The 25,484-nt window shown below is 38.9% G+C and overlaps 1 protein-coding gene across 10 annotated transcripts in view; it reads right to left on the bottom strand.

Annotated features, from left to right (window-relative positions):
- The window catches only part of PNPLA4 (patatin like phospholipase domain containing 4), a 108,916-nt gene that overhangs the window by 46,356 nt on the left and 37,076 nt on the right, over positions 1-25,484 (bottom strand). For 5 of the 10 annotated variants that reach the window (XM_036839211.1, XM_036839212.1, XM_036839204.1 and 2 more), the window contains one exon: positions 25,230-25,444. The exons of the other annotated variants lie outside the window; for them this stretch is intronic. In XM_036839211.1, coding sequence (XP_036695106.1) covers positions 25,304-25,444 — 141 coding nt within the window. In that variant the 3' untranslated portion in view covers positions 25,230-25,303. Of the gene's footprint in view, positions 1-25,229; positions 25,445-25,484 lie in introns of those variants that run through there. 10 annotated transcript variants of the gene reach the window in all.

A 25,484-nucleotide genomic window follows, 5' to 3' on the forward strand; every position in this document is an offset into this window, starting at 1 on the left:
AGAGGTCAGTGATTTACTTGTTACCTTGGTTCCTCAAACTGTTTTTCCATACGGTCTTAAATTTTGCATCCAAAAAGTGTTCCACAGGCTTATATGCTGTACTTGGGGATGCCCTGCGACCTCGGCATGGAGTCAATGTATAGTGAATGAATGAATACTGGAATGTTCTATGAACATCTCGTTTGCATTTCTTCCTCTTCAGATCCTACCTACACTTGGAATAAGATTTAAATTAGCAGAGAACCTGGATTTATTATCTTCTTGGGCATGGCACTGCTTTCCAATTCTGTTCATAATTTTCTGTGAGTAGTTAATTTTACAGGAACCCTAAACAAATATCAAATTGTTAGGCTGATTATGTGTATAATGTTGATTGATTAGTACTTAAACACATGTTGACACAGCCTATTTGTAAAAATATGGCATACATACCTCGCCTTCCTTCTGAAGGATAGAGATGTTTTAGTGTTATGTAGAATGCATAGCACACTGGCTGTGAGATGAGCCAGCTCCAGGAGAAATGTCTGTTTACACAGAAATTTAACATTCTTATCAAAAGGTCGTCTTCAGATTTTAGGCACCTTTTGGGAAACTGGCAAATTCCCTTTGTCATGTAAAAAAGTATTCTTTATGATCTCATTTTAGAAATATATCTAAAATTAGAAATATTAATTCAAATATCACATCATGCTTATGATTTTTGGTTATATATACACAGTCTGAATCAATGTAGAAACTGTCCTCCAGTTGGATACCCTTTGGGTACAAAGAAATCCAATACGGTAGAATTTCACAAATCAGATTAATCATGTACGAGCACAATATTTGGCTCAAATATTTTGAGGACCGGGGGTGTTAGTAATTAAGAGAACAGGAGACATATGCTAAAGCTCACACAAAAGAACTCATGTGATGATCGGCATAAAGTCTGTGTCTCCAAATTGTAGGATGTCTTATGTATTCGAGGATGAATTAGCCTTGAAGAATCTTCTCACCTCCCAAGCACCCCGACCCCATTCCAACTCTAGAATCCGCCTTTGGAAAAACCGGAGCCAGCAGAGCAAGTTCCAAACATAGCTGCCAAAGCTGGACACATGAAAAATCATGGTCTTTGTGACATCTTTCACGCAAAGAAGAGAACCAGAAGGAGGTGGGCCTCCCGTGTGTGGATATGGCAGGAGGAGCTGGGAGGGAGTGAGTTAGCCTCTCTCTGAAGGCAGGGTCAGCTTTCTGAGAGAGAAAAGGAGCGAATGAGAGTCTGAAGCCAGGGCCACGCCAAACGCCCTCTACGTGGGGACCACGTTGGAGAAGAGTTCTCCGAGACAGATGTGACAGATGTGAAAGAAGAAGGAGTAAGGAAGAGGCAGTGCGAGTCTGTCCCCGGCAGGCATCCCTTTTAAACCACGGAGCGGAGGTTTTGTTCTCGATGGAAATAGGAAAAGGAATAACAGGAATAATGGAATAAAGGAGTAATGCCCCGCCTCCCCCACCAGGACCAAGAAGCAAGGAAACACATTCCTAAGGAATTCCAAAAGAACACATGGCTTACCGCGTGAGTTTCTGAATATGGACAAAATGGATCCTTAACATGATAAAACAAACCCAATAGAAGATTAATATGTTCTCTCTATTAAAACAAGGTGCACGTTCCATTTACTTTGGTCTACATGATCACCAAAATTTGAAAAGATTGATACTATCCGTTGTTAGTAAAGGTGGGGAGAAAAATGTTCTCGGGAGCTGTTTAGAGAGTGTGTCTTCCTACCACCTTCTTTGAAGGGGAATTCGCCTAGAACTTTTCAGAGTTTCAATTGTGTATTCCCTTCGAGCCAGCACTTCTTCCCGTAGTGGTTTCTCCTATGGAAGTATTGGCATCATGCAGTGATAGATGCATGAAGACCGAAGAGACTCTTAAGGGACCACGAGTAGGAGATGATCGTGTCAGTGTTCGGGTACTCAGACAAGAGCAACTTAAAACTAACAACTTAATTCAAAAGAATTATTTCTTCAACAACAACAAAAACAAGCCAATCAAAAAATGGGCAGAAGACCTAAATAGACATTTCTCCAGAGAAGACATACAGATGGCCAAGAGGCACATGAAAAGATGCTGAACATGGCTAATTATTGGAGAAATGCAAATCAGAACAAACTACGACGAGGTTATCACCTCACACCGGTCACAACGGCCATTATCAAAAAGCCTACAGGTAACAAATGCTGGAGAGGGTGTGGAGAAAAGGGAACCCTCCTGCACTGTTGGTGGGAATGTAAACTGGTGCAGCCACTATGGAGAACAGTATGGAGGTTCCTCAAAAAAACTTAAAATAGAACTACCATATAATCCAGCAATCTCACTCCTGGGCATATATCCAGACAAAACTCTAATTTAGAAAGATAAATGCACCCCTATGTTCATAGCAGCCCTGTTCACAATAGCCAGGATATGGAAGCAACCTAAATGTCCATCAACAGATGAATGGATAAAGAAGATATCTATATATGCAATGGAATATTACTCAGCCATAAAAAAGAATGAATTAATGCCATTTGCATCAACATGGATGGACCTATGGATTATCATAGTAAGCAAAGTAAGTCAGAAAGAAACAAATACCATATGATGTCACTTATATGTGGAATCCAAAATATGACACAAATGAACTTATCTACAACACAGAAACAGACTCACAGACACAGAGAACAGACTTGTGGTTGTCAAGGGGGAGGGGGGGAGGGAAGGACTGGGAGTGTGGGATTAGCAGATGCAAGCCAGTATATATAGAATGGACAAACAACAACAAGATCCTACTGTATAGAACAGGGAACTATATTCAGTATCCTGTAATAAACCATAATGGAAAAGAATATGAAAAAGAATGTATATGTATATAACTGAATCACTAGGCTGTACAGCAAAAATTAACACGTTGTAAATTAAGTATACTTAAGTAAAAAAAACTTAAAAAAAGGTTTCTTTGAAATGGTACGGAACGGGGAAAAAAGTTAAAGTTGCAGGAGAATATACATTCTATAGAAAGTATGAACCAAATCTATTTTTGTGCTAAAAAAATAAAGATGTACTTTTGTGTCCATATTTCTACACTCAAAGAAACAATCATATGCCTAACAGATAATAATGAATATTCCTAATATATGGATATTGGGGATGATTTGAAGACTTTTTGTTTTTTAATGTACACTTTTTTTCCAATGTGCCTATACCATTCTGAATGAAAACAACAGGCATATTTTCAAGTAAGGTTTTCTGTCAGATGTGAAGATTCTAAAAACCCTCAGAATCCATTTTGTAGAAGGCAGCTATCCACTGCAAAACTTGTAGCTTGAGAGCCTCAAAGTTTTTCCTGTATATTTTTTTTTCTTTTACTAAGTCTTCTGACTTGTGTGAAGGAAGTAAACTCACCTGAAACTAACACGTTGCATGTTGTCAGGCTCGGAAACTTCTCTATCTATCTTCAAAATAACCCTGAGGGGGAAATACTTCAGCCCACGTGATAACAGTTTGGAAATGCTTTGCATGTAGAAGGGGGATGTAAAAATAAGTGACATTTTCCTCTGCAAAATTTTAGGACTACAATACTTTTGTGAATATTGTTGCAGATTATCTGGTGTTATAAGAGGTAAAAGGATATGGAAAATGTACAGAACGTGGACAGAACTTTAAATAGTATTCATCAAGAGTATGAAGATACATCGTTTATAAAAACACCACCACGGTCAAAAGACATTAGCCAGTACAAAACTAAGGGTACTACAGGTGTCAATACCTATGTGTAGTAATTCAGTACCTTGCATTATTCTATAGCCATCGATTCTGCTTTGTATCATTCTGTATTCATCGATTTTCTACATTTTCATAAGCCATAAATAAAAATTTGTTTCCCTTTTTCATGCCTGTTCTCCCAAAAACAACCTTCTACTGATGGTTGTAGATTATTCAGGAAGAAGAAGAAAGATAATGGGAACTAAAATAAGTAGGTAAGGAGTATTTTTCTCTATCCTAAACATTCCATCTGTCTAACTATATTTATGGTATGTAAAACACCTGTTTTTATTTCCAAGGGACCAATCTGGTTCTAAAGTCACAGCTGGTGATAGTCTGTGAGGGTGTTCAGATACTATTTCTCGAGCTAGGCAGATGGCAATCAAAAGCAACTTCATAATTTATTTTTTACCACCATCCAAGAATTTGGACAGACTCCTGGGGACAGAACTGGCAGTACTTCAGCTTAAACAGTGCAGGACATGTGTTCCGTACGTATGCATCAGGGAAAACCATAAGCATGTACTAGTCTAAGGGACCAAACACCGAGAATGATAATCTCATCATAATAATGGTCAATAATCACAGAAGTCAATACCCAGGACTAAACTGTAGATGGGCAAGAACAGTAATTTCGAAGAGCAGCAGTGACCTAAACTTTCTGACGTAACTGGGCTTGACTAGGTCCCCCTCAGAACAAGCAATGTCAAAGAAGGCTCACTCCAGTCTGTATAATGAAGGTGAAGTGGTACTAAATTAAGGTTTTACTGAATTGTACTAAAAAGCTGAGATGTCCAGATCAAGTGACAGCTTGGGATAAAAGCTGGGGTTACCAGAAAATAAAACGGACCAACTACTGGGAGCAGTGATTTGGACAGTTCCTTATATAAAGGACAGTAGTGACCTATAAAAGCAGGACCTCTCTTGCTGAGTAATCAACTCAGGTAGAATCACCTTGGAAGATGCAAACAATCCTCATGACCTAGACCAGGAATAAACTGGTTGATAAATCTTTCGACTATGGGCAGATAGAATGCTCCTCATCTTTAGGGTGTGTAGGATTATTGAAACACTGGACACGTGTACAGTTGGTAAAATTGATGAAAACAAGAAAGACAACCCTAAAAATGAGTAAGAGGGAATAAGAATATAAAAGTAAAGAAACACCCTTAAATTTATTAGCACTTTTGACCTGATTAGCCTAGGTGAACCAATCCAATTTTCACAAGTTTAATATTATGTGTGTATTGTGTCTGCCTCATACAGCGCTTAAAGCATTTAAGAAAATCAGATACAGCAGACTGTGGTTTGAATTAAATAGAGAAAAATTCATTAGGTGTGCAATCGATGTTTAAATGCCAATAGAAATCTAATTTGTTTAATAAGCTTTTGCTTTAATGATTATATAAATAAAATATGGATATTTAGAAGAATGCTATACAGGTAAATTAGGTATCAAAGTAAAAACAGTGGTCTATCAAAATTAAAAAGGACGGATGCATCAATATCTCACATTGTTTATAGCTAGTAGAAACGGATAAGATTAAAACTAAACTCTGGAAATACATGTTGGTAAAGGACAGATAAAACTAAGGAAACAATGTCCTCTGGAATATGGTCAGTAAGATCCTGTAAATGCAGAGGATATCATCACTAATTGAAAATATGTGATCTAAAAATATTTAAATTAGGTAACACGACACAAACAAGATTACTCCATGAAAGTATTTGTTGGTTATTAATAGAATTAATTGGTAAGAGATGTTCACTGTCGAAAGGAAAGTAGGTGGTATAATTCAGCATTTGAAAGAATAAGATGAAAAAACGAAAAGGCAAAGGACAATAAGTAAAAGACTATATATGCTTAAACCTACATCTGGATGGGAGGTGGGTGCGACTTGAAAAAGAAAAACATAACTGAGGGTTTCAGAGCCATGGTGGGGATAAAGGTAAGTTTAAGCTGTGTCAGAGACCGCCACGTTGAGGCATATTCAATAGGCAGTTGGATAAATAGGGCTAGGGGTCATATAATGGCAAGTCTGGACCAGAGCTAGAGCTTGGGTGTCGTCAACTGATCGCATCTGTAGATCCACTAACCTACTGAGAGTGAGTGGGAAAGGCTAAGGGCTCGCAAGATGATCTGAGATGCCCCAACGTTAAGAGGTTGTGTTGAAGGAAAAAAAAAGCTAACACAGGACGCTAAGAACATCATCTAGGGACACAGGAGGAAAACCATGGGAGAGCATGCATGTTTGGGGAGAGCACACATGTTTGGGGAGAGCATGTGGAATACTGCCAGGACATCAAGCAAGAGCAGCAATGAAAACGCCCCTGGGTTTGTCTCCTTACACCTTTCCGCTTGGCAGGAGTAGTTTTGATGGAGGGATGGTGCACACGCCAGACTAGGATGGAAGAGGGTTTATGGAAAGTAAGCAATGGAGGTGGGACGAGTCTGGCTCTGAATGGGAGTAGAGAGAAATGGTGGTGCCCCAAAGGGGAGTGGGGCCCTGGAGAACTTTTTTTCACTTGTCGTGTGAGAGATACTGAAGCCTGGTGGTGATGGAAAGTATGAAAGAGAAGGGGAGAGATTGATGATGCAGGAGAGAGTAGGTGAATGATAGAAAGAGCTCCCTGAAAGGGTAAGAGGTGTGGGGCAACAAACTAAATGCACAAATTTTGGTTTCTGAGGCGGGGAGAGACATTCTCTCCATTTTAGTAAGAGGGAAGGAAAGGAAAATAGGAGTGAGTACAGGAAGATTTAATAGATTGACTATGAGAAGGGGATGGAGTTCCCATCAGATGCATTTTATTTCCTCCGTGGTGTGGCAGGTGAGGATACAGGCTGATTCTGAGAAGGACTGGGGGAAGCATATCTAAGCAGACGAGGAAGGGAACAAAGCTGCTATCACAGTGGAGCAGCGGAAGAGTGAATTCACTGGGAAACATTTTGAAACATTAAAACTAATGTAAGGGCTTCCCTGGTGGCACAGTGGTTAAGAACCCGCCTGCCAATGCAGCGGACACACGTTCGAGCCCTGGTCCGGGAAGATCCCACATGCGGCATAACAACTAAGCCCGTGAGCCACAACTACTGAGCCTGCGCTCTAGAGCCCATGAGCCACAACTACTGAGCCCATGTGCCACAACTACTGAAGCCAGCACGCCTAGAGCCCGTGCTCCGCAACAAGAGAAGCCACTGCAATGAGAAGCCTGCGCACCGCGACAAAGAGTAGCCCCTGCTCACCGCAAGTAGAGACAGCCCGCGCACAGCAACGAAGACCCAACACAGCCATAAATAAATAAATAAATAATTTAACAGAATTTAAAATCAGAAAAATCAGTTTAAAATTTAAATTCAGTTTAAAATCAGAGAACTGATTTTTGCAAAATTTGGGTACAATAAAAATATAACACATAAACTATTTTGTAAAGTCTTAAACTTTAAATTATTAAGTAAACTGCTAAAGTGATTCTACCATTGGTGGTAGAAAGAGGAATAATGTCATTACTAATCATTAAAATAAGTTACTGCAGAAACATCCTATCACCTATTAATACTTTTTCCTCAAATGGTAATGGAATTTGGATATTCATTTTCTATTAATGTCAAAGGTAAAGCAGTTTTCTCTAATGAGTTTAGAAACTGGCTCACCAACACTACAGTTCTATGTACAGAATGTTTTATGGACTTTCACATCAGAAAGAATACATCCTGCGGTTGTGGTATTTCCATGTTTCTCTCCCAGACCCACACCTCATTTCTCCCAATCCATTATTCCATCCAAACATATCCAGGGCAGCTCTGGCACCAGAGTGCTTTCTTAGCATCCTAGGATCCTTCACACCATGACTTTCCACTCTCCTATCTCCAGTTTCCCACCATCAGAGTCCTTATTCTGTTTGCACGTGTTGGCTCTTTAATTGTGGTACAAAGCAATTTATTGGTTTCACGAATAGTCAAAATAAGTGATCTCAGCTAGTCTGGCAGGCTCACATTTTTTTTTTTTACATAGCTGTTCTACACTTAGATGCTTTGTCTTTTGTTCTGAAATGAAAGACAACACCCTGTTCACTCTCTCTTTTCTACCCAACCAATCTGTTTGTTTTAGTCCACGTCTCCCTGCCTGAGATCTTGATTCTCTAAAGGAGCTCCTTCTCAGTCTTGCACCCGTGCCTTCGACTCAGCCTGTTCCAACTTTCACCAGAAACTTGCTCAATAAATGGACACTCTTGGTGTTCTCTTCCTTTCCTCCATCCACAGGCTCTTCCTCATGTGCTGACAAAGATGCCACACACTTCTTTCCCAATTTCCCTACTGACCCCGACCAAAAATAATATCTATCCACACATTTAACTTTCAAGTTTACTCTCCTCTCTCCATCTCTTTAATAACAAACACATTGGAAAAATCGGTCTATAAAATATGGCAACACTGTATCACCTGCCATTTACGACCCTCCCAGAACAATTTCTTATTCCTATCGCTGTGGGATGCACCATCTAAGAAGCATTTCTCAAGACTCAATGAATCTCTTGGGAATGTAGTTAAAATGCAGACTCTGTTTGTGAGGTTGGGGATGAACCTTGAGATTCTACATTTCTAACAAGTTGCTAAGCAACACCCAGGACCGCAGTTTGAAATGCAGGAGCCTAAAGCATCATTACTCAAAGACGTATTGGGTTTTTTTCCACAAGCTGTCATTTCAAAATGAAGACTAGAACTTTGTTTTCATATTTTCATCTCTTTTCACTCTTCAACTCATTGCTATTATTTTCCAGAGCCCATCCCTCCAACAAAACAGGCTCTCACTGCTAGTCTGTCTCTATGATGTCACATCTGGTGGCTTTCCCATCTGTATTTTAAATGACCTTCTCTGTTGAATTCAACACAGTTGACTACTCATATGATGAAAATGTACAACTCTGGCTTCCCTAGAGGAAGAGATTCTTTTAATAGCATTACTGAGCAAACATCAATTTTATTCTTTATAAAAAGCCAGTAATAAAAATATTTCAGTATTTACCTCTTTCCATAGTGTTTGATCCTCATGCCAAAAAGGTGAACATGGCCTCAAAGCCTGAAGTGTCAGAATATCCAGCCCCAAGCCCACAGGACATCAGAGATGGCATGTGACCCAATCACGCCCAATCAGAATTGCCTCTTGGAATTTTCTATTAAGTCTATTAAAAACAATATTCTCCTTATGCCCTGTGGCCACTAATATGGTAAAATACAAGTTTTGCTCAGAGAGCAGCCACTTTACTCACCTTCTGGGGAGAACCAGTACTAAAGATAGTGAATACCTGGTGACTTCATCTGGGCAGTTGTGTGTTCCAGATAGAGCCTGGTCTGTGTGCCAAATGTTCCAGTGATTCCTCCTTCTTTCTTTTAACCCTCTTTGGCTGAAGGTCATTTGAACCGGGGTTCCCTCATGTGCAACAAAAAGTTTTGATAATTAATTGTCCTAAAAATTATCTCTTTATTTGGCATCCCTTAAATAAGAAACATCTCTAATGCTTCCTTAGAAAAACAGACAAAAGACACTAAGAAATTACTTATCCTTTTTTGCTAATTGTTTGGATTTTTTGTTTGTTTGTTTGTTTTTGTTTTGGCTGCACCACTCGGCTTTTGGGATCTTAGTTCCCTGACCAGGAAATCAAATCATGGCCCCATGGCAGTGAAAGTGTCAAGTCCTAACCACTTGACTGCCAGGAAATTTCCTAGATTTGTTTTTGTAGGTCTTTTCTCTTCCTTTCTTCTTTTGTCCTCTTTGATCAAAACTTGTGAGCAAAAGCAGTTCTAAGAGGGAAGTTTACAGCAATACAAGGTTACCTCAGGAAACAAGCAAAATCTCAAACAACCTAACCCTACACCTAAAGCAACTAGAGAAAGAAGAACAAACAAAACCCAAAGTTAGTAGAAGGAAAGAAATCATAAGATCAGAGCAAAAATAAATGAAATAGAGACTAAGAAAACAATAGAAAAAAATCAATGTAAGTAAAGGCTGGTTCTTTGAAAAGATAAACAAAATTGATAAACCTTTAGCCAGACTCATCAGGAAGAAAAGGGAGAGGGCCCAAATCAATAAAATTAGGAGTGAAAAAGGAGAGGTTACAACTGGCACCACAGAAATACAAAGGACCATAAGAAACTACTACAAGCAACTGTATGCCAATAAAATGGACAACCTAGAAGCAATGGACAAATTCTGAGAAAGGTACAATCTTCCAAGAAAAACCAGGAAGAAATAAAAAATATGAACAGACCAATTGCAAGTACTGAAATTGAATCTGTGATTTAAATACTCCCAGCAAACAAAAGTCCAGGACCAGATGGCTTCACAGGAGAATTCTATCAAACATTTATAGAAGAGTTAACACCCATCCTTCTCAAACTCTTCCAAAAAACTGCAGAGGAAGGAATACTTCCAAACTCATTCTATGAGGCCACCATCACCCTGATAGCAAAACCAGATAAAGATATCACAAAGAAGAAAATTACAGGCCAACATCACTTATGAACACAGAGGCAAAAATCCTCAACAAAATACTAGCAAACTGAATCCAACAGTACATTAAAAGGATTTTACACCATGATCAAGTGAGATTTATCCCAGGGATGCAAGGATTTTTCAATATTTGCAAATCAATGTGATACACACTAACAAACTGAAAAATAAAAGCCATATGATCCTCTCAATAGAAGCAGAAAAAGCTTTTGATAAAATTCAACATGCATTTATGATAAAAATTCTCCAGAAAGTTGGCATAGAGGGAAACTACCTCAACATAATAAAAGCCATATATGACAAACCCACAGCTAACATCATACTCAACAGTAAAAAGCTGAAAGCATTTCCTCTAAGATCAGGAACAAGACAAGGTTGTCCACTCTTGCCACTTTTATTCAACATAATTTTAGAAGTCCTAGCCATGGCAATCAGAGAAGAAAAAGAAATAAAAGGAATCCAATTTGGACAAGAAGTAAAACTGTCACTGTTTGCAGATGACACGATACTATACAAGGAGGATCCTAAAGACACTACCAGAAAACTAGAGCTCATCAATGAATTTGGTAAAGTTGAAGGATGCAAAATTCATACACAAAAATCTGTTGCATTGCTATACACTAATGACGAAAAATCAGAAAGAGAAATTAAGGAAACATTCCTATTTACCACTGCATCAGAAAGAAAATACCTAGGAATAATCTTACCTAAGGAGGCAAAAGACCTGTACTCTGAAAACTATGTGATGCTGATGAAAGAAACCGAAGATGACACAGATGGAAAGATATACCATGTTCTTGGATTGGAAAATTCAAATTGTCAAAATAAATATACTACCCAAGGCAATCTACAGATTCAATGCAATGCCTATCAAATTACCAATGGCATTTTCCACAGAACTAGAGCAAAAAATTTTTAAATTTGTGTGGAAACACAAAAGACCCCAAAGAGCCAAAGCATCTTGAGAAAGAAGAACAGAGCTGGCGGAATCAGGCTCCCTGACTTCAGACTATACTACAAAGCTACAGTCATCAAAGCAGTATGGTACTGGCACAAAAACTGACATATAGATCAATGGAACAGGATAGAAAGCCCAGAGATAATCCTACATACCTATGGTCAATTAATCTACAACAGAGGAGGCAAAAATATACAGTGGAGAAAAGACAGTCTCTTCAATACATGGTGCTGGACAGCTACATGTAAAAGAATGAAATCAGAACATTCTCTAATACCATACACAAAAAGTAAACTTAAAATGAATTAAAGACATAAATGTAAGACCATATACTATAAAACTCCTAGAGGAAAAAATAGGCAGAACACTCTTTGACACAAATTGCAGCAATATCTTTTAGGGTCCATCTCCTAGAGTAAAAATAAACAAAAGGGACCTAATTAAACTTAAAAGCTTTTGCACAGCAAACCAATAAACAAAACACAAAAACCACCTAGAGAATGGGAAAAAATATTTGCAAATGATGCAACCAACAAGGGATTAATTTCCAAAATATACAAACAGCGCATATAACTCAATATCAGAAAAAGAAACAACCCAATCAAAAAATTGACAGAAGACCTAAATAGACGTTTCTCCAAAAAAGACATACAGGTGGCCAGTAGGCACGTGAAAAGATGTTCAACATCGCTATTTATTAGAAAAATGCAAATGAAAACTACAATGAGGTATCGCCTCACACCAGTCAGAATGGCCATTATCAAAAAGTCTACAAATAACAAATGCTGGAGAGGGTGTAGAGAAAAAGGAACCCTCCTACACTGGTGGTGGGAATGTAAAAAGTGGTACAGCCACTATGGAGAACAGTTACGAAGTTTCCTTAAAAAACTAAAAGTAGAGTTACCATATGATCCTGCAATATTACTCCTGGGCATATATCCAGAGAAAATCTTAATTCAAAAAGATACATGCACCCCAATGTTCATTGCAGCACTATTTACAATAGCCAAGACATGGAAACAACCTAAATGTCCATCGAAAGATGAATGGATAAAGAAGATGTGGTAATATATGTACAATGGAATCTTACACAACCATAAAAAAGAATAAAATAATGCCATTTGCAGCAATATGGATGGACCTAGAGATTATTATACTAAGTGAAGTAAGCCAGACATAGACAAGTATCACATGATTATCACTTATATGTGGAATCTAAAAAAAAAAAAAATGATACAAATGAACTTACATACAAAACAGAAATAGACCCACAGACATAGAAAACAAACTTATGGTTACCAAAGGGGAAGAGGGAGGGAGGGATAAATCAGGAAGTTGGGATTAACAGATACACACTACTCTATATAAAATAGATAAACAACAAGGACCTACTGTATATCATAGGGAACTATATTCAATATTTTATAATAACCTATAAGACAAAGGAATCTGAAAAAATAGATGCATACATATATATGTATAACTGAATCACTTTGCTGTACACCTGAAACAAACACAACATTGTAAAGCAACTATATGTTAATAAAAAATAAAATATAAAGAAAAAGAAAAAAAATCACTTATCCTTTCTTGGCTGTCATTGAGCATTTCTGCCAGATGAATGTTACCATCTATTTGTCACATTTTGAAAATAAAAATATTGGTCATGTGACTGAAGTCTGTAAAATGTGTAGCTTAACAAGACTATACACCACACAGGGTGTAATCTTCCTGTCTCAGAAGATTTTATGTCATTATCACATAAGTAGGCAAATATGTAGAGTTTTCATATATGTCTTGCACGTATTTAAGAGGTTATGCATCTTTTTTGCTACAGTGAATTCACTGTTCCACTTTTTAAATTCTGCTGGTATAAAAGTACTATTAATTTTTGTATATTATTATAGCATTTTTAATGAATTCTTTAACTTTTTGTAATACTTTTTCAGTTGATTATCTTGGAATCATTCACTGATTACTCAGCTATTGAGCATCTGTGGTGTGTTACCTCATGTGCATAATGCTGGACACAACTTACAAATGATACTGGTTTTGCTATTTTCTTCCACATTTCCTTAGCCTTTATTTATTTATCTTTGCTTCTGTATTTCCTAGAGCTTCCAAAACCAGAGGCACAGTAGCAGAGATGCCAGGAATACTTGTCTTATTCCTGATTTAATGGAATGTCTTTCACACTTTATTACTAGGCATAGGCTTGCCATTTGCCCGTGAATAATATTTTTGAATGATTTTTTATTGAAACCTCTTTTTATTCTTAATTGTCACTATTTTATTAATCTAGCATGCATATTGCAAGTTATCAAATTAATGCATCAGACCAAAAGTTTTTTCTTTTTGGCAATTTGCATAGTGACTTAATTTAGAATTTCATTGCTGAACTATCAAAATCCAATTGTTGAATGATGGACAGGCAAGACATCACAACCAAGTTGGCAAAGAAGGAGAGCTTACATATATTAGATAGATAGATACAGAGATACAGAGACACAGAAATAAATATACTTAGATGTAAATGTTGGTATGTCCATGCATGCGTACATATACGTCCAAATTCCCTATCACTATTCACTGAGAGGACCTGGGAGCTGCATCACACCAATAAGACTGTTATTTGGCTGATAAGTTTTGTTTATACGTACCATAAATATAAATACCATCTTCTACTATAAGGAATTACAACCTTTGGAGAAATAGCTGATTCCAGAGCTGGGGCAGAGAAGGGACAAGATAAGCCTGGAGAGTATTGTTCCAGAAAGCAAGGAATTGCTCAAAGAGTGATGAGGATCTGTCAAATAGCCGAAACATAGAAACAACCTAAATGTCCATCGACAGATGAATGTATAAAGAAGATGTGGTACATATGTATTGGGTTGGCCAAAAAGTTCATTTGGGTTTTTCCATAACATCTTACGGAAAAACCCAAACAAACTTTCTGGCCAACCCAATACAGTGGAATACTATGCAGCCATTAAAAATGAAATAATGCCATTTGCAGCAACTTAGATAGACCAAGAAATGATCATACTAAGTAAGTCAGACAGAGAAAGACAAATACTGCATGATATCACTCATATGTGGAATCCAAAATATTGGCACAAATGAACTTATCTATGAAATAGAAACAGACTCATAGCCATAGACAACAGACTTGTGGTTGCCAAGGAGGATGGGAGAAGGGAGAGGGATGGACTGGGAGTTTGGGGTTGGTAGATGCAGACTACTACATTTAGAATGGATAAAAAACAAGGTGTTGGGGCTTCCCTGGTGGCGCAGTGGTTAAGAATCTGCCTGCCAAGGCAGGGCACATGAGTTTGAGCCCTGGTCCGGGAGGATCCCACATGCTGTGGAGCAACTAAGCCCGTGTGCCACAACTACTAAAGCACACGTGCCTGGAGCCCACGCTCTGCAACAAGAGAAGCCACTGCAATAAGAAACCCGCAACCAAGAGTAGCCCCCGCTCACTGCAACTAGAGAAAGCCCGTGCACATCAACAAAGACCCAATGCAGCCAAAAATAAATAAATAAAATAAATTTTAAAAAAAACAAACAAAAAAACAAGGTGTTACTATATAGCACAGGGAACTATACTCAATATACTCAATATCCTGTGATAAGCCATAATGGAAAATAATAAAATAATATAAAAAACTATATATATATATATATATATATATATATATATATATATATATATATATATATATAACTGAGTCACTTTGCTGTACAGCAGAGATTGGCCCAACATTGTAAACTATATTTCAATGAAAAAGAAGAGAAGGACAGAGGAATCAGCCAAAATAGGCTCCCATTGACCAAACTGAGGAAAATTTGAGCATAAAAATCCATGATGATCATAGATTATAATCCATTAAATAGAAGAGGAAAGCACAAGTCCATACACATCTAAACAAATGGAAATCTTAGTAAAGAACATGATATTTATGTGATTTTAAAATACTTCCCCACAAGGTAGTTAATGTAATAGGGAACAGAGTAAGTTCATTGGGAAGAAGCTTGGCAGATACCACTTTTAACCAAGGTTATGCAGTGAGAAGGTAGCATCACCTACCTCAATGAGAAGGAAATCACCTGTGATTTTCCTGCCAATCATGAGAACACAGCAGATAAACTCCAAAGGAGGGAAGTCCTATAAAATAAGTGTAGTGGGTTGAATAGTATATGCCTCTGATATTCATGTCCACCCAGCATCTCAGAATGTGACGTTATTTGGAACTAGGTCTTTGCAGATATAATTCATTAAGAATATCAAGATGAGATCATCCTAAATTTAGGGAGAGTCCTAAGTCCAGTGACTGATGTACTTATGGGAATATAAGAGGAGAGAGACACACAGGGAAGAAGCTCCTGTGAAGACACAGGTAGATATTAAAGTGATACTGCCACAAGCCACGAAATGCCCAGGATTGCCAGCAGCGACAAGAAATTAGGGGAGAGGCCCTGGAGCAGCTTTTTCTTCAAAGCCTCCAAAAGGAACCAACCGTGCCAACACCTTGATTTTTGGACTTCTGGTCTACTGAACTGTGAAAGAATAATTTTGTGCTGTTCTAAGCTACCCAGATTGTGGTACTTGTTACAGCAGCCCTAGGAAACTAATATAATAACAGACTCATAATTTTCCAAACTCCCAGGTCCATGAAGTCAAAAAAAAAAAAAAGAAGACTATAACATGGTCTAGACTGAAGGAAACTGAAGAGATGTGAAGACCAAGTGGAACCTATGATTCTTACCTGAGTTCTTTTGTCATAAAAGACATTCTTGGGACAACTGGTGAAACATGAATCAACTCTGAGGACACACATCAATATTAATTCCCTGATTGTATTATATTGTGCATGTGTAGGAGAATGTCCTTGTTTATAGGAAGTATAAGGGAAAGTGCTTGGCAGTTGGTGGGATAGCAGGTGGGGGAACTGACTCACAGGTGATTGGGGATAACTTGCTACTCAATAGCCAATATTTATGATTCTTTAAAGTGCCTATTGTTTAAAAATGTCCACCTGTCTAGTAACCGGGGAAATGTAAGTTGAAGCAAAAATAGGATTAGAAAACATTGGTAAGTCTGAGGAAACCGAGTATCGATAAAAATAAGGAGTGGTAGGACTTCTTGCTCAGTGCTATGTGTGTGAAAGAGGTGTGTCTGCCTTAGAGAGGAGTTGGCAGTATGTACCCAAGTTCAAGCTATGTGTAACCTGTGATGACTCAGCAGTCCCACCTATGCATAGGTACCCTTGAGTTTTACACACATTGTACAAGGAAACATGTCTGAGGAGGGTCGTACCAACATTATTTGTGAGGCTTGGAAACTTGAAATGACTGAAATGTCCATCGACAGAAACATGGATAAAGAAATTGTGATATGTTGATACAATAGTTGAAAGAATTGAGCCTGACGTACAGTTATAGCAGGGATCCATCTTGACGATAAAAGGTCAAGTGAGAAAAATGAGTTAAAAAGGAAACAACCCAATCCAAAAAAGGGCAGAAGACCTAAATAGACATTTCTCCAAAGAAGATATACAGGTTGCCAACAAACACATGAAAGAATGCTCAACATCATTAATCATTAGAGAAATGCAAATCAAAACTACAATGAGATATCCTCTCACACCAGTCAGAATGGCCATCATCAAAAAATCTACAAACAATAAATGCTGGAGAGGGTGTGGAGAAAAGGGAACCCTCTTGCACTGTTGGTGGGAATGTAAACTGATACAGCCACTATGGAGAACAGTATGGAGGTTCCTTAAAAAACTAAAAATAGAACTACCATACGACCCAGCAATCCCACTACTGGGCATATACCCTGAGAAAACCATAATTCAAAAAGAGTCATGTACCAAAATGTTCATTGCAGCTCTATTTACAATAGCCAGGACATGGAAGCAACCTAAGTGTCCATCAACAGATGAATGGATAAAGAAGATGTGGCACATATATACAATGGAATATTACTCAGGCATAAAAAGGAGCGAAATTGAGTTATTTGTAGTGAGGTGGATGGATGTAGAGTCTGTCATACAGAGTGAAGTAAGTCAGAAAGAGAAAAACAAATACCATATGCTAACACATATATATGGAATCTAAGAAAAAAAAAAAAAAGGTCATGAAGAACTTAGGGGCAAGATGGGAATAAAGACACAGCCCTACTAGAGAATGGACTTGAGGACATGGGGAGAGGGAAGGGTAAGCTGGGACAAAGTGAGAGAGTGGCATGGACATATATACACTACCAAATGTAAAATAGATAGCTAGTGGGAAGCAGCCGCATAGCAGAGGGGGATCAGCTCGGTGCTTTGTGTCCACCTAGAGGGGTGGGATAGGGAGGGTGGGAAGGAGGGAGACGCAAGAGGGAAGAGATATGGGAACATATGTATAGGCATAACTAATTCACTTTGTTATAAAGCAGAAACTAACACACCATTGTAAAGCAATTATACTGCAATAAAGATGTTAAAAAAAACAAAAACGGATACGCGCTGAATGATGACATTATATAAATGTTAAAAGGCACACAGAAATACTTAATTTTCTTATATCTGTATGTGTGTTTGTGTATGTGTATGGATACGTGTTTATTACAGGCCAGTTTCTGTACAATTGTTACCTTTGGGAAACGGGAGAGAGGGGGAATAAAAGAAGAGGAGCTTTCGATTTAAAATGTAATATTTTTGTGTGTGTTTTAAATGTCGAAGCAAATGTGCTAACTGCCAACAGTTAAATTAAGGTATGAAATATGAGGTTGTCCCTTTTAAGGCTGTCTGTATTTTTCTTTTTCCAGTATGGAAAAATACTGTACAAGCAAATAGACTGTTTTCAAAAGGAAAGTTCATTCTGATAAAATAAAGCCAAAAAAAAAAAAAAACAGTGGGGTCGTGCCGTAAAAGGAGGATGTGTGGACGTGGATGCCTGTCTCTCTGATACAGCATTCAGAACATCTCTGACCACCCACACACAACAACGTGAAAAAGAAAGTGCGTTATTATTATTATTGATTTTGCATTATCTGTGCCCAAACCCTATCAAGCTAACCCAAGAGGAAAAGCATCCAAAGAAGGTCCATCACCAACAGTACCACCCCACCCACAGACACAACCAAACCACTGCAAGGCGGCATCTCTAACAACGTCTACACAATGGCACCCGCGTGTGGTTGGGCAGGTGTTATGTACAACGAAAACATGGAAGATCGGCAGTACGATGACAAAAATACAGTAACTTCCCAGCAGATGGCAAGAAAACACCTTGAGGAAATGGAGCCATGTTTTGAACTCCTAGGAAGATGCCAGTGGAATAACTGGTGACACTTTATCTGAGGCCACTCCTGTTATTCTACAGCACACTATTCTATTTGTTTTTGTGATTTAATACCATATGCCTTTCTTAAACCTTGTTTATTTGCACAGCTACTTGTTACTATCTTCTACTGTCTTACCCTTTAAACAGATATTCCATGAAGTCAGGGACCTATTCCGTTTGTTCACTTTCACATCTCAACCATCTAGCACAGATGCTGGCACCCACTAAATTCTCAATCAATACTGATGGCATAGACCCGAAAGCAACAGATGAAACATCTTCTATCCGGTCCTTCTAATGCATGTAAACATCTTGCAGATCACTGGTATTTTGAAATGTACATTAAAACTACATTGGTGCCACACCAATACTTAAATGACACTGTAAAAATAATATGGATGTCAATGAATGAATTATTGCCTCTGAGCAGATGGGATAGATCAGTGTAATACCTGAATTACAGAAAGATATTTAAGCAAAGTATTTTACCATATTGCATATGGAGTTGATTCTAACTCCATATGCATTCATTTTTAATAGCAAGTTGATTATATTTTACTGACAAGGAGAGTACAGGCATTGTAAAACATAACAAATTATATTGTTGGTGTATAAAATAACAAATGACAATGAAATCAACTGTACTCTTTCATACAAAAATTGTATGAGCTTGTAATACTAAATTGTTCAAGACAGAATCTAGCCAACTGATTATATAATCACTGTTCAAAGCTGACCATGACCTATATAAGATATCAACTATTTACATATTTAAAGCTAAAGTCACTATTTGAAAACCCACAATGTGGCTGAAAAAATTACTTTTTGAGTTATATTATTAATTGAGTAAAGACTTCCATTATGGGATTACTATCACCATTTCAGTAGATATTTATAGATGAAATAAACTAAGGAATTTTTATTTATAGCACTCTTACAGCAGGTAGTAAATTAATATATTAATAGAAAACTGATGTGGTTTTGGAGTAGAAATTATTTCCGTGCAATGTTCTACAGCCATAAAGTTAGATAAAATATATTTAAGAACTTAGGCTGAGAGGAGAAATGAATATTTCAAACATAATACTGATTATTTATTCTACCATGCCATATTTGAAGGGTGATTTTTTTTTTTAATAAAGGCATTTTAAACACAAATTGAGAACTTCAGTGACCCTGATATTCTAAAATTTGGTTAGAACAGTGTTTTCAGACTCTAGCTCCTGACTCGTTATCAGCTGTGAAATCATTTAAATGTCATGACAATATTTTTTAAGAAAATGTGATAAAAATATCAAAAAGAATTACATATAATGAGAGTATTGTCTTATGAAATTATTTTTAATTTTTTAATTTATGTTTACATATGTGTATGTAAAATATATGCATATAGGTATTGGGTCACCATATAAAGTAGGTCACATTCAAGAAAGGTAGGAAATTTACAGACTTCCCTGGTGGCTCAGTGGTTAAGAATCCGCCTGCCAATGCAGGGGACATGGGTTCGAGCCCTGGTCCGGAAAGATCCCACATACTGCGGAGCAACTAAGCCTGTGTGCCACAACTACTGAGCCTGTGCTCTAGAGCCCATGAGCCACAACTACTGAGCCCACGTGCCACAACTACTGAAGCCCGTGCGCCTGGAGCCCGTGCTCTGCAACAAGAGAAGCCACCGCAATGAGAAGCCCGCACACCGCCACGAAGACTAGCCCCCGCTCGCTGCAACTAGAGAAAGCCCCATGCAGCGACAGAGACCCAACGCAGCCTAAATTACTTAATTAATTAAAAAAAAACTCATTTAAAAAAAAAAAAGAGAGAGAGGTTGGAAATCTCTGAAGAGAATGGTGTACCAAGCATCACAATATATAGGTGGTTATAACGGGCAATCAAACAACCTTACTGTGTTTGGAAACACGTTTTCAGATTGTAAAACCAGAAAACCTGTTCAAATTCAATCATGTATTCAGTTCTCAGCGTGCTAGGCCGGGATTTGCAAAGCTGCTAATCTAACAACACACTTGATAGTGAAACATGAGGGATGACAGTAGAGCAGCCCATACAATCTCCTTCAGCTTTAGTGTGTTAAAACTATCATATTCAAATGATGGTTCTCCTCATACTGCATGTAAATTCCAATGAAGCACCAAACCCCTCATTCGGAGACAAATGGTGAGTCTCTGTCTCTGTAACTGACAACCTAATTGAAATCCTTTTGTGTTTACCAACCTTTTAATGCTTTAGAAGACAGATATCCTACCGTAAAACAGTGCTTCCCTTCACAGGGATTTTTAAACACAAGACATTAAGAGAAAGATAATTTGCAAGGCTTCATCTACTTTTTCCCTAGCTGTTGAGGAGGAATTGATGCATTTTAACTGTATCAACTATACTTGGGTAGCAAGTAGCAGACAGTGGCTCTGGCTATCTTAAAGCCAGAGAGGGAATTCCCTGGCGGTCCAGTGATGAGGATTCCGCCCTTTCACTTTCACTGGATCGATCCCCGGTCAGGGAACTGAGTTCCCACAAGCCAGGTGGTTGCAGCCAAATAAGTACAGTCACACAGAGAGTGCACTCAAAGGACATGACCAGGCGGCTCCCACAGTCAGCAGTGATGGAGGCCCGGGGTTCTGAACAGTGCCAAGGCTTGACTGTCTTGCATCAGGTTGGCTGTCCCAGAGCACTGCTCCTGCCTTGTGCTGCAGGATACCCGCCTGTGGCTGTGTCACTGCTCCTCAGCTAAGTCTCACTCCGCTCACTCATTCTCCATCACGCACTCTCTCTGCTTCCACCCACATCTCTGGTGATCAGAGCCCGTCCTCCAGCTCAATGACCCAAATGTTCAGTCCTGACTGATCTGTACTCTTGCTTCTGCCATAGACACTCGCAGTAGTTTTACACTAACTAGTCCACTAGTGATGGTAGTAGAGGGGATACCCAAGGGAATTACCTGGGTTTCATGGACATTCCTGCCTCCCCTCATGGTACAGCAGCAAATCTATCTCCCTTTGAGCTACAGATGGCATGTCTGTGTCCCCCCGACAAAAAAACCATAGGTTGAAAGCCTAACCCCTAAGGTGATAGTAACAGGAAGTGGGGCCTTTGGGAGATGGTTAGATCATAAGGGTGGAGCCCTTATGAATGGGATTAGCGTCCTTAGGAGAGGACCTGGAAAGCTTACTCACCCCTTCCACCATGTGAAGACACTGAATCGGCCAGTGCCTTGATCCCGGACTTCCTAGTCTTTAGAACAGGGAGCAATGTCTGTGGTTTTCTGTTACAGCAGCCTGAATGGACGAAGATGCCTCGCTAGGAGTGACAACATCCTCCGTCTACTACCATTGCTGCTGTGCATCCGGTGCAAGGAGCCATCAGAAGTGGCAGCGAAATGCATCCCTTCCCTCGTCTGTGCCTCCAACAAACTACCTTTACCTTATTTCAAGATCAAGTTGGATATGCTATTATGAGTTGTGCAAGACTGCATATGCAGAGATGCTTTCTGTACATAACAAGGAAAAGGTTGAATCCTATTCTTGCCCCCCTTGAAGTCCGTCAAGAGAAAGGGATATTAAAAAAAAAAAAAAAAAGAGAGCAGGAGAATTATCCTGAGGGGACATACGTGAGGATACATCACTATATGTGTTAGCATTTAGTCAGCAAAGCTTTGAGTTGTGTCAATAGGGGCAAAATTGAGTGCAGGGCTGAGCAATTACGTGAAGTCAGCCCACCTAAACTGTCAATCTGCGAACAATGATAACTACTTTTAACAGTACTATAATATAAAGTTATAATGAAATAATAATACTCTTATATAATAGCAATTATTATTATTACTGAAGTTTATCCACGTTTCCTCATCTGCAGTAATTGCTTTTCCTCCTGCTTCAAGTTATGTGGATAATTACTTCAAATTTCAGTTTTATTTTGCTATAGTGTAGACATAACTCAGGCCAGAAAAACCTCAAAACCCTGAATTTCCCTAATGATTGGTTCCTCAACTGTAAAAGTAATGCCCTAGATCCAGAAACATTTCTATGACTTTATATATATATATATATGTAATTATATGTATGTGTTTTAGTCATCAAGAAAAAAAGCAGCATAAATGAAATGTGTCCATGTTAACTGCCCATGTCTGTTTAGAATCATAATTCAATGCTCAGAACCTCCTCACGGCTCTTTCTTTGCAAGCTTCTCATAGGCACACACAATGCCCCATATTGGGAAACCAGAATGTAAGAGTTTTGAGGAGTTTTTTTTTTTTTTTTTTTTTTTAAATATACTGCTTGGTCCTTGCGCACATTAACTTCAAAGCCAAATCTATTTTCTCTAATTGTCAGTGGAAGCAGTGGGTTACCATAGTTACAAAGTAAAGAGTGTTACTGAAAAGAAGAAAAGACTAATGAAATTTTAAATGACAGATTCAAAGATATTAGGAAATTACCCCGACAGGGAAATGGGCACTTATTCAAGCTGCCAGTCACAGTAATTACCGAGCAAACCTATCCGGATCTGGGTCAGAAAGTCTCTTCAGACGTTGCATACACCAGTGCTGCAGCGCTTTGAAGGGCTGGTCCCAATGACATGGGCACCCTGTCGTTAGTGCCCGCTTCTGTTGCTATAGCTGCAGGAGGACGCACTGTAACCTCCACGCAGCATGGGCTGTGACGGGCCTCAGGTTAGGAGCTGGCAGAGCACACCTGGAAGGCACTGATGCTACAGGTGAGGTGCTGTATCACGGTGCCACGTCTCCCAGGTGTGAGAAAGTTGCTGCCCTGCACACCCATCTTTCGACCATCTTACAGGGTTTTTCAAGGCAAGTACCATCCACTCACATGGTCAAAGACATGTGTAGAAGGTACGATATAGTTTTTAAAAGTCTAACATGAAGGTTTGTTTTTGCTCAGGGGAAGGAATCGATAAGTTATTGAAATAGCATACAAATAGATTATTCACATAAAATAACAGGTAAGAGGGAAATCTAGTGAATAAACAGATGGAAGAACGGAGAATCCATCCACTTCAAGTAGCTTATGAGAACAACATATTAAGATTTAACTACATGTTTGCTAGAGTAGGAAAAACACAGACCCCCAAGAAACATCACTACTCTCCAAGTCCTGGCATGACTCGTAAGAAAACAAGCAGTAGTTGGTGTTTCTGTGCTAAAAGTTGTGTATTTTGGGCTTCTAAGAACCATAAAATTGACTTAAAGAATGGTTTCAAACGGTAAAAAGAGAAATGCAAAACAATTAAAGACGTGCAATTAAACTGGTTTGTGTCTCACTGCTTCATAGTAGTTAAGAGTTCATGTGGGCTTCCCTGGTGGCGCAGTGGTTGAGAGTCTGCCTGCCAATGCAGGGGACACGGGTTTGAGCCCTGGTCTGGGAAGATCCCACATGCCGCAGAGCAGCTGGGCCCGTGAGCCACAATTGCTGAGCCTGCGCGTCTGGAGCCTGTGCTCCGCAACAAGAGAGGCCACGATAGTGAGAGGCCCGCGCACCGCGATGAAGAGTGGCCCCCGCTTGCCACAACTAGAGAAAGCCCTCGCATAGAAACGAAGTACCAACACAGCCAAAATAAATAAATAAGTAAATAATTTTTTAAAAAAAACAAAAAACAACTGGTACTGTATTTAAAAAAAAAAAAAAAAGAGTTCATGCTTGGGAAAGCGCCATAAAAACGATTTAAGATTTAAGACGGGTGTTCGTGAGTCAGTGTAAACCTACACACGAGTCCTCAAGTGACGGGACAACTACTCAAAAAATGGAAGACCTGGGGTCAGTATAGCATGATTTAAAAATAATGAAGGAATGATGATTCTGGATTGAATTGTTATTTGCTAGGCTACTTGGTTGACTTGGCTCTTCGTGTCTAGTAGTATTTTATCCATTTAAGTTCTTAGAGGACCTATGTCCGGTACACAGAGTAATGGCTGAACACTTGGTGAAGTATGGCCTTGAAGGAATCGGGAGAGAAAGACAGAGAAACCACGACAGAGAAAGAGCTGGGGAGATAAGGACAGAGAATATTAACAGGGAGGCGTCAGAAGAGCCTGACAGTCACATTAGCTGGCGAGCAGGTTTACGGAGGACAAGGACTAAGGAAGACGTACCTAATTGCAAACTCTGGGCTTCTGGTTACTCTCTGCTATTCACTTTCTACCTCCACACCAGGAACAACTGTACACACCTAGGAAAAGCAAGCCTTCATTGCTCCACCCCTTGTTAACGGCCTTTCATGATGCTGACTATTTCTCACATCCTTCCTGGCCCACCTGAGAGGGAGTAGGGTGCAGCCTGAGAACATGCTTCCTTCCGTTCTGGAACTACAGGACACTAGTATCTCCTGGAAACACCTGTGCTTCACGTCTGAAGGGTGCTGCCACATTATCCCTGCAGAGAATGTGTACACCACGACCCTCATTTTCAACAGTCCATGGTTTCCCCAGAGAACCCCTTACATTTCCAACGGGCTTTCAAAGGACGTGATGGTTCTGTTAAAACGATTCCTTATCACCTGAGTGTAACCACCTTAATGACGTTGCCAAATTCAACCAAAATGCCTCATTTCCTCACACCAAGTAAGGATTTAAATATTAAAAATTACAAATGTTACAAAAACTAATAACAGAGAGTTATGATAGGCTTTTTAAAAAGGATTTAATTAGAAACCTCCATCAAGAACGGTCTGAAATGTGTTTTGCACTGTAAAGTTTTAAGCGTTGTATTCAAACCAACTTTCTTTAAGTAAAAACTTGATGGCGTCATCAAAGCCACGATGATACAGTGATTCCATTATCGTCTTGCTTGGTGGGAAAAGGGCGTGGTGAAGCCTCACCAAGTTTGCCATGGACAACTAGGACAGAAAGACAAATGGGAGCTGGAGGATATTACAG

Source organism: Balaenoptera musculus, chromosome X, assembly GCF_009873245.2.
Source record: "Balaenoptera musculus isolate JJ_BM4_2016_0621 chromosome X, mBalMus1.pri.v3, whole genome shotgun sequence".
In the NCBI taxonomy this organism is placed as follows: domain Eukaryota; kingdom Metazoa; phylum Chordata; class Mammalia; order Artiodactyla; family Balaenopteridae; genus Balaenoptera; species Balaenoptera musculus.